The following is an 18,688-nucleotide window of genomic DNA, read 5'->3' on the forward strand; positions in this document are numbered from 1 at the left end:
CCTTTTTCATTTTTGGGCACCGTACCCTCTCCTACGCACCTGTCGCCTGTAGGTGTGCAAAAGCCTTGCTTTTCAAAAAATACCAGTGAAACTGAAAACTTGTGTGTGGTGTAATGCTGGCTGTGTGGAATGGGTGAACACACTGAATCATATAGGGCAGAAAATTGCTCTGTGTGGGTTTAAACTTTGAATTGCAATTCTGTAGTCAAGCAAGTGTTTTTTTCTCCATCAGTTAACTGCAATATATATATATATATATATATATATATACCTTCCCTTAGTGGAGATGCAGATATCAAAATAGATAAATAAAATAAAAAGGTATTATCCTAACCGCAATTGAACCAACGGCAATCTAACCTCTTTGGTTACCAAAGAGATGGATGGACAACGCAACATCGCAATTTGTAGAACCCTGCTGTTGTGGCAAAAGCCAAAGGGGACCTTCTTTCAAATCTCAAGAGCCATGCAGGGGGCTGGTCTTAAGAGCATACCATCAATAAGAACTGCATTGTGGGGAGAGGTTTTGGGGCTGTATGTAAAGGTGTGCAAGTGTGTGTTCCCCCCTCTCACCTCCCCCAATGTCCTGGCATCTCAACTAGCACTGCAGTACTTTCCACTATGCCTCAATCTGGCAGTGGCTGGCAGCTCAGACTGAACGCTCACACAGTGGCTGGCAGCTCAGACTGAACGCTCACACAGTGGCTGGCAGCTCAGACTGAACACTCACACAGTGGCTGGCAGCTCAGACTGAACACTCACACAGTGGCTGGCAGCTCAGACTGAACCGTCACACAGTGGCTAGCAGCTCAGACTGAACGCTCACACGAGCTGGTAGGGAGTTCCCTCATAGGAGGGGGGATGGGGGAGGGTTCCTCCAAGCCATGAGATACCAGAGAGAGAAAATAGGAGACACAAAAAGTGATAGGGAGTGAGAGGGATGAGCAAGTGAGAGGGATGAGCATTCGATTAGAATTATAATGCAGCTCTCCATCGACGAATGCAGGCATGTCAGCTAGCAACCACACACACACACCCCTCAGCGTCAATGAACACATCCAATACTGCTGCAGTGCTGTAATTCACTGATAAAAAGGGACAATGGGTGAGGCCAAGCATGCCAGATTTCACATTTCAAACATTTAGCCGATTCTCTTATCCAGGGCCTCATACAGCAAGTGCATCCACAGAAGTAAGATACAGTTCCAACTTCCTTCCTAGATCAACAACATTACAAACAAATAGTAAAAGGTCTCACACACAAACAGTAAACACAGATTAGCAGTCAGCCCTTAGTTCTGTTAATTGAAAGGATCCCTGGCGAATATGAAAGAAATATATGCACGCACACACAACCGAGTATCCATAAAACATCCCTTTAACGTGCTTCTCAAAGCATTTGAGGGTAAGACTAAGAGGACACAAGTCATTACTTTAGTTTAGCACCGGGGACAACATTGTGATACACACAAAATGAATAGGTTAATTGTGGCTATGAATGAACACACCAGCCAGCTGCTCTGGGCACACTCTTAAGCACCCAGCCTGGTGGGCATCTGCGCTATGAACAGCGCACTTTTCAAATTAAGTCATGTGCTGGGTTACTAACTTACTGCAGGGTTACTGCTGGGTTACTGCAGGGTTACTGCAAGGTTACTGCAGGGTTACTGCTGGGTTACTGCAGGGTTACTGCTGGGTTACTGCTGAGTTACTGCAGGGTTACTGCAGGGTTACTGCAGGGTTACTGCTGGGTTACTGCAGGGTTACTGCAGGGTTACTGCAGGGTTACTGCAGGGTTACTGCAGGGTTACTGCTGGGTTACTGCAGGGTTACTGCTGGGTTACTGCAGGGTTACTGCTGAGTTACTGCAGGGTTACTGCAGGGTTACTGCAGGGTTACTGCAGGGTTACTGCTGGGTTACTGCAGGGTTACTGCAAGGTTACTGCTCAGAAACTGAGTCATGCGCGGGGTTACTGCAGGGTTACTGCTGGGTTACTGCAGGGTTACTGCTCAGAAACTGAGTCATGCGCGGGGTTACTGCAGGGTTACTGCTGGGTTACTGCAGGGTTACTGCTCAGAAACTGAGTCATGCGCGGGGTTACTGCAGGGTCACTGCTCAGAAACTGCTCACTCCAGACGTGCCGCTGCAGTATTCTAAAAGCAACAAAGATCAAGGGGTAATGCAGGATTAATCTCTAGAATGACTTACCCTACCACTTAAACCCTACACTGGTTGACTAGAGTCCCTCAGGGCTCTATTCTAGTTATTTTTCTTCATTAAATATCTTCACTGAAAACAGCCAATCTACACGAGCTTGTAGATCTTCTATTTTCTGTGAAGGTGTCAGTTGTAAGTAGTAGTATGTTGGAGAGGCTTATTGTCTGTATCAGGCAGAGCGTGAGACTATAACCCTGCTTCACAAAGTCCTAGACCCATGGGTGGGAGATCGATTGCTGAGGTGGAGCACAACACCTACCATCAACACCCAGTCCTTAACGCACGACTAGCCACACCCAAGCCATGCTACTCATGCGGCGAGGTGGTGGTGGTGTCCCGGATCGAACCCATGACCTGACCTTCTGGTCGAAAGGAGAGTGCTCTACCAACTGATCTGCTGGTGTATACCCTTTGAGTAGGCTTACAGTCAGCTATAGCTGGTCTTTACTAGGTTAGAGCTGGAGAAAGGGTCCCTGGAGGTAAAGGGACTTACGGGCAAAGCAGATTTAGTGTTTAGGATTATGAGGTTACTAACTAAGGCTTGCCTTAAAGTCAGCAACGCTACAAACTGGGATCGGGAATAACCATTAGTCATTTAGTTATATTCAGTAAAGTACGACTGGTTTGTATAATCAGACCACCCTCTTCCTATTTTAATCAAGCATTGCAGATATGTTCATGAAATATGCGGCAGAGGCGAGAGAGATACTAGCAATGGAGAGAAATTGACATAGAAAGAGAAATGTCAAGATGAAGAGAAAAATAATAAAGCAAGCGATTCTAAAACCCAAAGGAAAAAATACATTTAAGGAACTACAGAGCATGGAGTACAGGAGAGAGAGTGATAGAGACAGAGAGAGATGTATGTTGGCCCATCAATAATGCATGCTTCATTCAGAATCAATTAGGCCTCCGGCACACAACACACATCCTGCATGATGAACAGTCTGGCGTCGGCACTGGTTCAACCCCATTGCTACAGCAGACACAAAAACCCTGGCTAATTATAGACAGTCACAGACTCAACCACAACATAAAAGTAACAAGAAGCATGCTACCTTAGGGTGCAGTTTTAATCATTTGAGGTTCTAGCTAGGGATGCTCCGATCAATCGGTGGCCGATCGATCGTGGCCGATCACCGATCGATCGGATCGGCCGTGCAAAATCCACTGATCCGTGAAACCGATCTCCAAAGCAAAAATCTGCGCCGTTTACATCCAAAAATAATGTGTCACTTTCTCGGTTCTGCACCGCTTAATGGAGAAGTGTAGCACTGGCAGCGCAACGAATCCCCCCCCCCCCACACACACACCCCAGGGAGGGAGGGGGGAGAGAGAGAGAAAAGAGAGAGAGAGAGAGAGCGAGAAAGAGCACGCACGTCTTCACCCCAGCGAGGGAGGGAGACGGAGAGAAAGGGAGAGAGCTCCTCAGGCTCAGCTCCAGTCCAGTCGTTACCTTTTTTCTCATTGACCAGCAGCAAAGGGAGCTAACTATAATCCAAATTGTTAGACAAGTAGTGTGCCCTGGCCCCTGAGACAACTTTCTTAGAAATATGCATGTTGCCTGCAGTGGCAGTGAGTTTCTGTAGCAGCGTTAGTTTTCGGGAGGGGGGGGCAGTCGGTTTGGGGGGGTTCCCGACGGCTGCGCGTCGCTTCCTCCTCTGACAGAGGGGAGGCGAGTAAGCGACGCCGTCAGAAGCCCCCTTGCTCAGGAAGGCCCCCTCACTCAAACACACAACGTGTGTTTTTACGACAACATACAGCCTATGTACTAGGAATATAAACACAGGACCGTGGCGCAAAACTTCATATTTACCTTGCTCTAATGCAACAAAAGTGTGTTCTTACATCCTCCATTTCACGATTTCAGCACTCGTGGAGTCGTGAGTAAATTAATTTAATTGCTATTATGAAAGTTTTCAGTGACGTTGCACCCACAGGATCTGAATAGCTTTTTTCAGGAAGGTATGATATGCGTGGTCCATCAATCAGCTGTTTGTTGGCTGTTGAATACAGTAGGGCGTAGGCTATAAGAAAATGCATGAAACAGCATCGTTTCTTCCCCATCTCATCATTGCCATGCATGTTTCATACATTTTATTGTATACAATACATTTTTGTATATACATATAAAAATACATTAATTGGGGAAAGGAGGAGGAGGAGGTGATCAAGCTGCAGCTCCACAAGACCACAACATATTTGGTAGGCTCAAGGCTGCATTTTTTTCCCTTTTCTTTTCTCTCGAGGGTGCATGGGATGATGGGAGCCCCTCCAGCAGGCTAGGGAGCCCCGCTCAGGTTAGCGGAAAATGACCGCGGGGCGCCAGGTTTTTTTATAAGTAGAAAAAAAAAATATATATATATATATATATTAATAAAAATATTAATAGAAATATTTTAAAAAGATCGGGATCGGAATCGGCCGATCTTTAAAAAAAAGATCGGTGATCGGGATCGGCCCCCCAAAACGTGATCGGAGCATCCCTAGTTCTAGGCCTGATTTTGTGGGGTTCATCTGTATCACAAAGCACACAAGTACTCCACAACATCACATAGTGAGTTAATACTACAGCAGCTTAAACTTAAACTCCACCATCCTCTTTTCCCCAATGTTCTTGTAGGTATGGATGAACATTTTTAATCATTTAAATTGTCATAACTGAAACTTGTTAACTAGGTAATTAACCTACCATGTACTATTTAGGATGGACAAAGGTCTGTGACTCACTCAGTCAGGAGTGATCGACATTATAATTGGCCTGCTGGTCCGGAAGTACTATATTTAAACCTTCTGGACAAAATGACAAATTACAACGCAGATTTCAGTACTTCATTTTGGTACCACTTAACACTCTCACACCACCGATGACGTCTACGCATCTTTTCAGTTTTTACACTAGATGGCGCTCTTTGCTAACCTATCCAACTGCTAATAACTAGGGAACGGAGGGTCGCGATGATTTCCTTTTTTATTAGTTACTCCATACCCGTTCGGGGATATCATACCAGTGTTTTGTTGACTAAGACTAAAAGACTGAATAGGACTAAGACTAAATGGTGTTATTCAAAAGACTAAATCAAAATCTGATGAAAACATTAACACTGCATCAACCCAAGCCCTACTTCTAAGGAACCCTTCTCTCTCTCTGCTCCTCTCTCTGCCACTTACTTTATTTTTGAGTGCTAGCCCCTCCTATGTCCAGCTTTGAGGGTTTGTGCACACACAAACATTGTGTTAACACAAACATTGAATGCCATTGACAATGAATTGCAATCTTTGAGTTTGTGTAAACACAAACATTGAAGACGAAGGTCAGGATTGTGATTGGCCGAAATGTATGATGATGTACAATGATAAGAGTGCCCCTCATTTCACAGGTGTTATTTATTGAGGCCCCCTCCTATATACAGGTTTAATGTCTGTTTTTAGTTCAATGTTTGCTTTAAAACATTTACATCATCTTGTCCCCAACACAACCATTAAATCCCATTAACAATAAAGAGAATTTAATGTTTGTTTTACATCATCATTACATCACCTAATCACCTCCTCGATGTTGTAAGATGATAAGAGCGCCCTTCACTTCACACAGGTGTCACGCACACGCACACACACACACACACACACACACACACACACACACACACACACACACACACACAGAGTTCGATGTCAATCACAGCACAGAATGACACACCTTCCAGCCAATCACAGTGCACAATACATACATGGCATAAAAGGGCGCCAATTCCGTCCTCAAATTTTGAGGACACAATTACAAATTAACGTGAATCCGCGAGTAGTAGCTGTGTCCGATTGACCGCCATCCATGCACTCTCTGCGAGAGAAACATTCATCTCTACTCTGCCTCTCTGCAAAGCAGTGGACATGCCCGCCCCTCCCCCTGGCAAAAATACCAGATCTATAGCCTAAACTTGGAACGCACTGTGAGCTTGTACATCGGCTATTTTCAGCATGTGACATCTGATCATATGACAAGGTGAATCAGGCTTAAAACTCACCCTATATGCCTGCTCGCCTCTTGTTGATCGAACATTAATTAGTATGCACGTCAATTGATCCATGTCCAAAAAGACCTTTCATGCGGTAAGCATTTTAAAGCCTTGTGTTTACAGCACCAGTGAAGGAAATTCTATCAGTGATTTACTGTCAATATTAATATTATAGAACATTGAATAGCACGTTTGTGAAGTAGTCTAAGAGTACACTTTGGTTTTCCGTTCACTCACAATATGAGTTACATCAAAATAAGAGCAACGGCCCAGGCGGTGGCGTAACCGTCTGGGCACCCGACTGGTAATCCAGTCGCAGTGTGCCGCGGGTTCGACTCCCGAGCCCGACACGGCCTTTACTGCATGTCATCCCCCCATCTCTCTCCCGTTTCCTGTCAGACTACTGTCTGTCCCTTCAAAAGACCAATAAAAGGCGTAAGCCGCAAAAAAAATATCTTAAAAAAAATAATAATAAGAGCAACGATGACTTGTAATATGCTGTAATATGCGTTTTGATTAATAACAAATATAATGACCAGGGGTCAATTCGACAAAATAAATGGCCCGGTTGTCTGGATGTACTTCTTAAACCAGTCAGGCAGGGCCAGCATAACGCACAAGGCACGGCACTTATCTGTTGGGCCAGTGAAAATATTGCCTTGAAAATAAAACATTTACATCTAATTTCACATTCATTCCCTGTGGTACTGTGTTTTGTAATGATTTCTCCTGCGAAATTGTCTCTGTAATTAGTGTTGTTAAAGGGATTGTGACATAAAAAAAAAGGTTTTGGAATTGTTCTTATTTTTTTTAGGTTTTCTAATCTCAATTGCACCCAAAAAACATGAACTTTTAACATTCAGTAGATTTTCTGTGATCTGGGGATTTCTGGCTCAAACAGGTGCTCTGATTTGCTGGCAGTAAGTGATGTAAGACCCTGCAAATCCCATATATGTCAATGGGATTTGCCAGCAGATGTCACTGTTTTCACTGTTTGCCTGTTTTCATTGTAGCCTTCCAAGGCTTCCAAACCCCAAAGAAAACTTCAGACCACAGAAAATCCACTGAATGTTCAAAGTTCAGGTTTTTTGGGTGTAATTGAGGTCATAAAACCTAAAAGAAAAAAGATAAATAAAAATAAATGAAAATGAATGTCATAAAACCTTTAATTGTTATATGATCTGGTGATCAAAGAAAGTCGTCTGCTGTCTGTATACAACGATCTGCCCCACATGGCTGTAAGCAGCTCACCGCTCATTCGCTCGCTCCATACCGCAATCCAGCATACATGAACGTGCATGTTCATGTAGGCTACTCTAGCAGACTTTTCATTAATTTTCAAAATGTTTTAACTCATTCCATGCTAGCAGTAACGCATGGTGTGTGTTGTGACGGCCACTAATTACTATTAATACTATGAGAACATGCAAAACCTGTCCGTCAGTCGGTCGGTCACGCCTCCATATATGGTTGTAAGAACATCACGCCTCATGACATCACGTGTCTCCATATGTTGATCTGACATCATCAAAGCCTCAAGACACACTATACAGTATATGGCCATGAACCCTGACCATATACTGTATAGCGTGTTCGTCAATCAGATCAACACATAAATGTGAAAACGTCAATTAAAAAAGGTCCATACTGTGGGCATTCCCAGACGATGCCCTATTACAATCCCTTATATGCCCAATGATGTCATCTATATTAAGCCTATATGGGAATGTCAATATATGGCCATATTGTGACAGTCAAAGTCTCATGATATATACGTATTGTATGGTGGCAATTTTGAACATCCAATGTGGCAGACATGCAGGTGTCTGTGCAAATGCAAACATAGATTTTTAGATTCCCCATGTTCTGAAGATTACAAAAATGTATTGTTTAATTTGTTTTGCTAATCTTTTTTACAAAAGTATATATTTTTTACATAGTGAACCAGACTAATAACCAGTGTGGTTGCCACAACGCGATTCACACTGGATCATCTCCATATGTAGAGCTGACTATCATCACCTGGATCCCCATATATGAAGATATACGGACCTCCTCAAACCCTGGATAGCCTAGCCATACATGTTTTGAAATACTAGATCTGCATATATGGAGCTGGCCAGCAACTCTACATCTGACCTCACGGACACCAGATTAATAGTTTAACTCCTGCTTCTCAACTGTGCCGCATTAAGAAGCTCTGTTTAGGGCGAGGTCGCTTCTCGCCCTCAGGGAGTCTTACTGGTGTATATGCTGTACTTTCACTTGGAGAAAACGTAGCGTTACCGTGACCATCAGTTCAATGGCTTTGAAAATATGTTTACAATACGTGGAAGCTTATGGTACATTTTCGGTTTACTTCATTGCCTAGCAACCCAATGCTAATGTATGTAGCATTACGACGGCGAGCTATCATAAACCACTATAAGGACCACATTGATCTACGTCAATGGCGGTAACCCGCTGAATTGGGCTTGACGCAGTCTGATCTATATCAAGGGCGGCGGAATGTATTAAAACCACCAGTATATATATATATATATATATATCTCAGAGCATTAATGCTAAAATGATGCAGAGTGATCTGAGTTTAATATGCTATAGTTGATCTGGACATTTCTGACAATTTATCAGTCAAAACATTGGTTGGTAGGAAGGCTGGTAGGAAGAAAATGTCCCTAATCTACTACTGTAGAATCTGCGTGTCGTCATCTGTAGGACGTAATAATTGCCTCACTCATCAAATTGAGTTATTTTTGATTGATGCAAAGCTAAAACATTGATTCCGATCATAATTTTTGTGGAAAACAGTGTTGTCAACTTCCTGAAGTGCAAACGATAATTTATTTCCCTGTTTACTATAAGACAGCACCCTGGAAGCAATGACAAATGACAAAGCACTTGCAGCTTTGGAACGCCTCCAGGCGTCACTTTGGGCATTATATAGCCTGTTACAGATTTCAGTAACCGGTTAAATGGTAAATGCAATGAATAGAAATGATGCAAGAAATCAACACATGAAATGAATACACTGCTTTTTGCTGGGGGTTGCGTTGCATACATTTCAGTGTGTTCGAATACACAATCCCTAACAATGCGTCTCCATGAACCAAGCATCACGCTTGATCGACTCAGCGCTTGATGCCTTTGGGCATGTCACAGATGTGTCACACTTGAGATTAAAGTATGTAACTATGCCCTGTGGTTTTTTTTGCAATTATTTCCCTCTATAACAACAGTCATAAGCCACTGGAGTAGTGTAGTCTTTACCTGAATAAACAAACACATTGCCCTCTCACAGTATTTTGGTCTTTCCACACCAAACACACATGTTTTTTACATCTACAAAACAAACTATAATATAGTGGATTGGGAATTCGTTTCGGCAGGTTAACACCCCCACAAATTCCAGTGGCTGATGAAGGACTGCTGGTATATAGAGGGAAATGGGTAAAATTATAGGACTGATTTTCTACCAAATTCAGTCCTGGACCGTGTTCCCTGCCCCCACTGGCGTGCAGGGAGGGTGATATTTGTCACCGAACAGTTGGGATTGGGAATGTTGCATGTGAGGAGTAGGAAGGCTTCCGGTTGGGGCTCCTCACTGGCAGGTGAGCCAGTAGGGTACAAGAGCAGTGGCAAGCAGTGAGAGGAAGTAATTTACATATTAACAAATAACTCTAAACAATGACTATTTATTATGATAATGTTACAAATATATTTCCCTCTAAAAAATGTATAAAAATTAATATAGTGTATTAAATGTATCAATTTGATTAACTGTTCAACTCCCTGCTGAATAGGCACCTTGACCAAGCTGTAGGAGTCCCCCCTGTTGCATGCTACATATGTGAAGTTAACGGCAACACCAGGATGTTACAAACTGATTCCTACCATTCATTATATGATTAAGTGGCTTGTGGGTTGTTTGTTTAAGTCACATGCATGAGGGAATCTTCCACTTCATTCAAACAATTAAATCTTAGTGCAACTCCTCCCCGTGTTTTAAAATGTTATCATATTTCATATCGCAATATTTGTCAAGAGACATACTACAGTCTTAGCGAAAAGCCCATGTGGTTTGCACCGTTTACATTATCAAACTATTCAGTAACTGGGTCCTGGGATGCAATACGGTACTCACTACTGTATTCTGTAACAGAATCCACGTAAAAAAAAACACTGCCGTAAATAATAATAAAAACATACATTAATAACGATAAAATCCACATAGAAATCGTCGTAGACACGATCGAAATGATAATCATAACACACGGGTGCTGCCATATGTTGCGCAGCCTCAGACCAAAGACCAAATTATTTCGGGTAACTTCTTTGAGCATAACAGTGCAACGCAGAGGAACAGTGGAACATAAGACATGAACAGACCTGATTGAATGGGTAACCGTAACACAACTGAGTCACTGTAGCCGCGGTCGTGGACCCACACGGGGACCTCCGTGGTGACACCTGTGCGCCGACAAGTGTATTTATTATAACCATATAAGATGAAATAGGAGTTAAATGCTGCAATGCTCAACGTCATTGAAGTGGGACTAATGAATTGTCCCTGGCTTGGACCCATCTAAAAGATCACCCCTGGGTCCCGGGACCCATTACATTGAAAACCTATCACTGAAGGTAGATTAAAGTGGTCACTAAAAAAGGTATATTGACATTTCCCTAATCTTCTTGGCTGAGTAAAACCGTGACAGTAAAAACACACATGACATCTAAGGTTAAGGTTATATTTCTTATTCTTAACCATTACTTACTGATGTGTTTTGTTAATTGTATCATTTTTTTATTCATGCTAATACAGATGCTAAGACAAAAAAGTACCTAAATATACAGTGACAGTACTGTGCAAAGTAAGGCCACATGAGTGACATTGGACTATTGCAAGACTATGAGGGCTTAGAGGTTTACCATACCGCTAACCTTTGACTTGGCTGATCTTCTTCTATTTAAGTACCAACCATGACTTTACAATCATAACAAACCTTGGGTACCTGTGTAGATGTAGATTCGCCATACTGTAAATAAACTGACCACGAGTGGCCTAACAATAGCTGGCATGACAAAGAGCAAACCAAACAACTTGCCAGATACTGCTCTGTTTGTCTGTGTGGAGGAGAAGGTGTCGTGTCCTTCGGTGCATATGAACTGTCAACCTGGCCCTTATATTTGTTCCCCTTTAAAATGAATTGTAATTTGGGGATTCAAATAAAGGATGTGTGTGTGTGTGTGTGTGTGTGTGTGTGTGTGTGTGTGTGTGTGTGTGTGTGTGTTCATTAGTTCAAAACATCACCTTGGTAGTGACGGTAGGGCTGTCAAATTGATGACATTTTACTTGACAATTAATTGTCATACAAAAGATAGTGATTAACAATCTAATTGTGTTTTTGGCCTTGAACATTGGAAAATGTTATTAACAATACATTTGTCTTAGATGTAAACAAACATTGCACATGGCAAAATAACTTAATACCCAAATAAATATTCAATCCAATATATGAATATATCTAATAATAATAATAAGTTAACAACATATTTTTCATTTGAGTGTGCTTAGTGTCTCCACACAGTGCATGTGTTATTCTACCTGCCTCAGTCCTTTCCTCACAGTAAGGTATTGCAATTTGACAAACTGTCTGGACCTTACAGACAGACCTAGTTTGCACAAACATCAAGTTACTTCATTCTGCTTCTGAAGACATCGTCTGTCACCTCCCGCTGGGTAACATAGCCTGAATATGAAAATAATTACCAAAATCTCAGTGACCTGAAGAAGTTCCCGCTGGGCTAATCCCCTCAGCCATTTCTATCCCTGAGTTGGGCTTAAGGCTTTATAAGGGGCCTCGATAATACTAAGTATGCAAACAATATATCCAATCTTCTTATGCATTTAACTAGAAATGACATACATAATAAACATAAACATAATCCCATCGTATAAGAAAACATGCTCTCACACTTCAATCATGGATAGAATACTACCCTGGTGATGGATGATGGTCACCTGCCAAAGTAGCTGGTAGATTGGCCGATCTGCTCCGACAACGATAGAATTTACCAGCCTTTGGCTCTGAGGTTTGGCAATAAATTCTCACCCCTGGCCCCAGCATGAGCCAAGGTAGACACCACCAGGGCCCAGGCTGCTGAGAGTGCAGCAATGTAATAGTCAGGAAGCAAAGTAAAATACAGTCAGAATGAGTGGGCTGCTTGCGAACAACAGTTCTAGGCTTATCCTCCCTGAGTGGATCATGACTTCTGCTTGGTGGAGGTTGGTCGTCACAGCTTTTATCTCTTTTACATTAACCATGGTTCCATCTGTATGTGGGTGGTGCTTGATTGCTAGGCAGCATATGGTCCCTTAGTATCAGATAATTCGGCTACATGATCAAGCAACTGTATCCTCTCACACCCTGTCACAACCTTCTGACAGGCCGCAAGTTCTGCTGAATCTATAGTCTATATGGGACCTCTTGCATGTGTGACTTAATTACTGACATGCTGGGTCATCAAATTTGCTGTATATACGGGCTACTAGGGCCTAAATTCAAGACGCCTAGTCTATCTAACCAATGTGGCCACTGGGCTATTTTCAGTATTTTGACACAAACTGAGCCCTGTTTTAAGTCAAGTGATCCACTCATGTTCCTATACAGATCAGTGAGTTATTAATTATGGCAGATTCCATATATTAAATAAATGTGCAAATGTCACTTTGGCCAATTCACTTGGAGGAGCACAAGGCCAGACCTGCCAATGTATGTGCATGCATGGTTGTGTTGCAACTATCAACAGAGAGCTACTGTATGCTGTCCAGAAATCCTTATTGGGTGGGTAGATGGAAGTGTTGCCCCAGGGAAATGTGAGGGCACCTGGATGGTGGATGGAACAGTTGCCCAGGGGAAATGTAAGGGCAGTGGCAGGGCACCGCCATATCAAACCTAACATATATCCTGCCCCAATGTGGCCTTGGTTTGTTGATAGCTGGCCTGGAACGGACGTCTAAAACGTGTCACTGTTAACCTGTATCGTACAAGTAAAGCTAAAGCTTTTTTCCGATGTGGTTTCGTTTTGAATAGGAGTGTAACTTAAGTAACGTTACCCTATAGGCCGAGAAGGGATAAGAAGCGTATATCAATCTGGGACATAGGCTTTAATGTCCGTCAGCCTATATATCCGTCGTACGACGCTGTCGCGCGCCGAAAATAGACGATTTACAAGCACACAACGTGTCACGTCCGAGACACGCTGTGAGCTTGTAGATCGGCTATTTTCCGCGCGCGACAGCGTCGTACGATGCAGTCTAGTGAGTGCAGTCTAGTGAGCGTTTCCTCTTCGCCACAGGGCGGTATGTTATGTTGTCGCGTGTTCCAAACGGACAAACAAACGCAGCCCTGCGCGAAAAACGAACTGTCAAAACAATACATTACTGACGGAATATACTTTAGTCTCGCGGCCGTGTCGCCTATCATTTGAAAACACGTCATATTTGTCGAGAGACAGTCGCGCGAATATGTATAAATTAGCCATTATTCGACACATTTTTGACACGGGCCTGTCGCCTGCCCACTCGTGTAGTTTTTATCAGCTGGTGGGTGAAAATAATAAAACAAGTCGTTTTTCTTACCATCTTGCCGGTTGGATGTTGAAATCCAGAGGACGTTAACGAAAAAAGGCGATTAGAAAAGCAGTGTCTTGAAAGGCCGCGAAGCTGTAGTTGTAAAAAAAAAAACTCAAAATACGGCGGTAGTGTTTTAAATTAAAGGGCTCGTTGTAGATTTATTCCTCCAGCTTCTGACATACATACATACACACACTCCCTCCCTCTCTGAGCTCCTTTGCCGACGCTTTCACTGCAGTGGCACAGGGAGACCCGTTGGGAGGGGACAGTAAGCGGAGGAGGCTCGGTTTGACAAGGAGGTGGAGGGAGAGAGAGAGGAGGCAACGGGGGGAGGTGCAGCCGTACAGTACATCCGGGTAACTCGGTCTATTATTATTTATTTTTTCTTCCGTCGTACACGTACAGTAGTGTTACAAACTGTTTGTGTAAGTGCACCACTCAGTGGAGGCCGGGGTGTAGCGCGGCAGTAAACTTACATTTAGAATACGCCGAATAGTCCATGAGCCCATGTATCCATGTATCCATGGGCTCATTACGAAATGAGAAAACCATACATTTAAATTCAATATAAGTAAATTAATTAACACTTCCACAGGTGCAGCTTTTTCATATTTATCACACATTTTACACGTTATTTTCACCTGATGGGTGAATTGGATGAAAAAACGTAAGAAATGAGTGATCACAATGAAACTTCCCTAGTTGATTAATTACATGAAAACAATGATATATTGTATTACATATTTTTCTGAAATTGTATTATTATTATTATTGCAAATTATGCATTAGCCTATAGGAAAATATGCCTCATTTTGCCTCTGCCTCTGTTTTGGAATGGGATGAATCTCCATTGACCAATCTCCAATTTGCGTTTGCGATCTGCTTGTATTAAATAACAAAACTCACCAACATTGCAGCTCTAACTCAAGCTTGAATTATCCTCTTTCAATCTGCTGAGTTTTGTTTCATAATTCATGTTATGACTGAGCTACTTTAATTTTGTCAAGAAATTCTGTGCATGTGAATGTGATGCCTTTAGGGCCTTATGTTTCAATCCTTGAGCTTCCAGAGGCCTCCGAAAACGTTTTTTTTTAATGGGTCTGCTGCCTCCTGCATTATCTGCAAATTCGAAACAGGTGGTACGCAGGACCATTTATAGTGACTTCGACAAGTGCTTCCAAACGGCAGCACTTTCTTTTTGGAGGCCCCGGAGGCTCGAGGCCCGTTTCAATTGAAACGATTGAAACATAGGCCTAAGGCCCTAAAGACCGCCACTTATACGTCTGTACATCTGTAATCCATGTAATCCATGTAAGAAACGTTCGCCCCACCTACTTCAAATTCGACACACACGTTCCACACCCCCACAGGGAGTGCAGTGCCGGGGTCGAGTTGGTGGGACCCACGGTTGTCCAGAACCGCCACAAAAGGCCTCTGCCCGGGCCACAGCTGACATCACAAGGCCTCTGCCCGTGCCAAACTCCATATTTGGGTATGCCTAAATATGGGTTCGTCCCACCGACTGACATTCTGACATCTGCATAGACTCCATATTTGGGCATGCCTGACAAAGATGGGTATTAAAGGTGATACAGCTGACATCACTTCTGACATCACGATGACTTGACCAGCTCAACAGAATGATAAATTGGCTAATAGATGGCAGTTACAGATCACAGTTACAGAACCGCGCCTACCACAACCTGATGCGTGACGCACAACAGTGTGCACGGGGAGCTGAGTCAGACAAAGCACAAGATGCACGCCTATAGCTGCAAGATCTGCATGTGGTTGGGATGCACACTCATACATCACTCATACATCCCACACATCACCCTGTGCCCAACCGACATCATCTATCACTCTGCCTCCCTGACAATGAGACCAGTGAGACCAGGTCAACTACAGTAGTATCCATTAATGTGATGTAAGATAATTTGACAGCTGTGTATTGCAATATAGGTTTATTCAATATTCATTGAGTTTCCTAAAGAATGAAAATAATCTGTTCTCAAGTCCTGACACCCTGAGCGAGTCTCATCAAAGGAGACCAACCATTTATCAGACAGAGGTTGCATATTTTCAGGAAGAAGAACTTGTAGTGAAACCTCTCCATATGAAGCACATACCCCAAGTCCCTAAGCAACCACTGGTCTGGAATAAAGGGTTAGCCTCTGACTTCCTCTGTTCTAGGATTAGGCTTTGGCCAACAGTTTGCACAGGGAAATGGCTTGACCTTCAAATGTATTTTTGGAGGGGCTAACATCAAATATGAGATCTAAATATAGCATCGTGAATCAGGTGCAATATTTGCTTAAAGCCTTTGAAACAAATAAAGGTTTGAAAAGGGCTTAGTTTGGTTGGGGCAGGACCAGAACTGATGCAACAAGGGTTGGATTGGGGGGTCAAATCTAGCCTGGTTAATAAACCAGACCGAATCAGCCGTTGGCAAAAATAAATTGCCTGCCGGCGGATTTCGGTCTGGAGAGGCTCAATTGTACGCCCATTTCCTACACATTTTACATTTCCTACATTTCCCCCCCCACCCCCCCATTTTCCCTCACTGTATATTGTATCTTTTCCCTTTTTTGCTTCCCATATGATGAATTCCTGTTCTGTACTTTAGCTACATAGAAATGTCTATTTGTATGTCTCTAAATGTCTGTATGTCTTTAAATGTTTTGACGAATTGAACAATGTGGACCCTGTTGTAAACAAGTGTAATGCTTAATTGGGTCGTCCACTCACAGTTGACAGTCTTTGTATTGAGTTTGTGCTTAAAATGTACTGTAAATTCTACAAACTGTTAATAAATATTTCAATCAATCAAAAAACACCAGAGAATGTGGGCGGCCAATCGGGACACGGTATGCAATATGGGCGGGCTTTGGTACAGTGACTTTCAATGCTTGAGACCTTTGACTGACAGTAGCTCTGACCAATTGCGTCAAAGAGAAAATGTTTCCCTGGAAATGAAATCCAAGCTGAGCCTCCCCAGACTAATATCCCGCGGTCCGTGCGATATTAGTCTGGTTTATTAACCAGGCTAGGTCAAATCTACTAATCAAATGTTTCCCGGGCGTGGCACGGCTGCAGCTCACCACTCCAAATTTCACTGCGGTAACATGTGTGACAAATCGTATGACTTTTACTTTTATATGGCAAGTATAATCGGCTGGGGATCGAACCCTGACCTCCCAGTTTAGAAGAGCTGTTTGGATAAATGGTATGAAGCCTACATTTTGAATATTGCAGACTGGGAACTACAGTACTTTGACTTGAACCAAATCGGCCTTTATATAGTAGCCTACTATGAAAGAAAGAGACTGAACCCCTAGAACAAGGTGCATGCTGAAGGCTTGTGTGCACTGTACAGTGTGTTATGTTACACAATGTTAAGATGTTCAAAAATGCACCTTATTATTATTCAAGTATTTTTATTGAAGTTTGCACATAAGACAGGACAGACAACAGATACATGACAACAATTACAGAACAGATACAGAACAAAACTCAAACAGTACTCAACATTCATGTATAGAGTATAAAAGTCTGAAATGCAATGTAAAAACCACAAATTGTATATTAATGAGTGGGGGGGGGGGGGGGGGCAATGACTACGTAGAAAATACTACCGCATAGTAGGTTAGAAACGGTTTCCATAATCTGGTATATTTCTGAGTGGAGCCCCTGATTGTATATTTAAGTTCTTTGAGTTTGAAATGTGACATAACATCCTCCACCCAATGTTTGTGAGATGGCGGCGCTGCCTTTTTCCTTTTTCCAATTAAATAGTATCAGGCGTCTGGCAAGTAAAGAGGAAAACGCTATAGCTTCAGCCTGATGAGTTGGTATTTGTATTCTCTCTGGAGGGGCACCAAACAGCGCCGTTATTGGATTGGGATGATTGTTGAGTTACAAATATACGAGAAGGTATTAAATATTTCTGTCCAAAATGCAGTCAATCTGGGACATGACCAAAACATGTGCATAGCAGACTCCTGACCACACCTGGCACAGGCTGGATCTGAGTCTGGATAAAATGTGGCCAGTCTGCCAGGGGATAAATGTAGGCCTAGTCTATGTAAAACCTTAAATTGTAACAAACCATGTCTTAAAAAATGCACCTTAAACACAGAATTTATTTTCATACTCCTTTCTACTCAAGTACCTTTCAATTGTTTTTTGGAGGATGAACTAGATGTCAAAACTAGCAAGTTAAGAGGCAAGCTGAGGTCTTAATTACAATGAATGGCATTAATGCTAGTTTATAAAAGTTAGCTATGGATCGTATACCACCTAACGGAGTTGCCAAGCATAAACAGTGCGTGTGATTTTGACTGAATGCGAAGCGTGTATTTTATTATTCCCATCTACTGTATTCCTGCTGTTTTTTAAAATCCTGTCAGAGGTGCCATCTACTTAACTTAACCATTAATTATATACATTATGAATATTACATTTGGTTGGGTTCCTATACATTTGAATAGACAGACACTTGTGGAGTGTTCGTTCAATGTATGCAAGCTGGTTCAGTGGTTCTGGCTGTGGCACTGGAAATGGAATGCATTTGCATGTTAGAAGGAGTGGGACGCCCTGAAAAAGATGGTAGTAAAGCTGAGGGAGATTCTTACACATTGATCCTGAACAGGGCAAATAGGGGGAATGTGTAACCCAGGAGGTCTTCTTGCCACTCACACTACCGATGGCCAATTCTTCTTTCTTCTGTGAATGTTGCAGTCTCGAACTATCTAAGTGGACAGATTCATACACTGGCAAATCGCAGTCTGTTTTTTGAGGAACCGTCATCGGCCAATT

At 42.6% G+C, this 18,688-nt stretch overlaps 1 protein-coding gene across 1 annotated transcript in view; it reads right to left on the reverse strand.

Moving 5' to 3' along the window:
* The window catches only part of LOC310865465 (calcineurin subunit B type 1), a 35,607-nt gene extending 21,459 nt beyond the window's left edge, over nucleotides 1-14,148 (reverse strand). Inside the window, exon 1 of the mRNA XM_083774591.1 lies at nucleotides 13,877-14,148. Coding sequence (XP_083630717.1) covers nucleotides 13,877-13,879 — 3 coding nt within the window. The 5' untranslated portion in view covers nucleotides 13,880-14,148. The remainder of the gene's footprint in view (nucleotides 1-13,876) is intronic.
* Nucleotides 14,149-18,688: the final 4,540 nt, after the last annotated feature.

Source organism: Protomyctophum parallelum, assembly GCF_964188405.1.
Source record: "Protomyctophum parallelum genome assembly, chromosome: 10".
Lineage (NCBI taxonomy): Eukaryota > Metazoa > Chordata > Actinopteri > Myctophiformes > Myctophidae > Protomyctophum > Protomyctophum parallelum.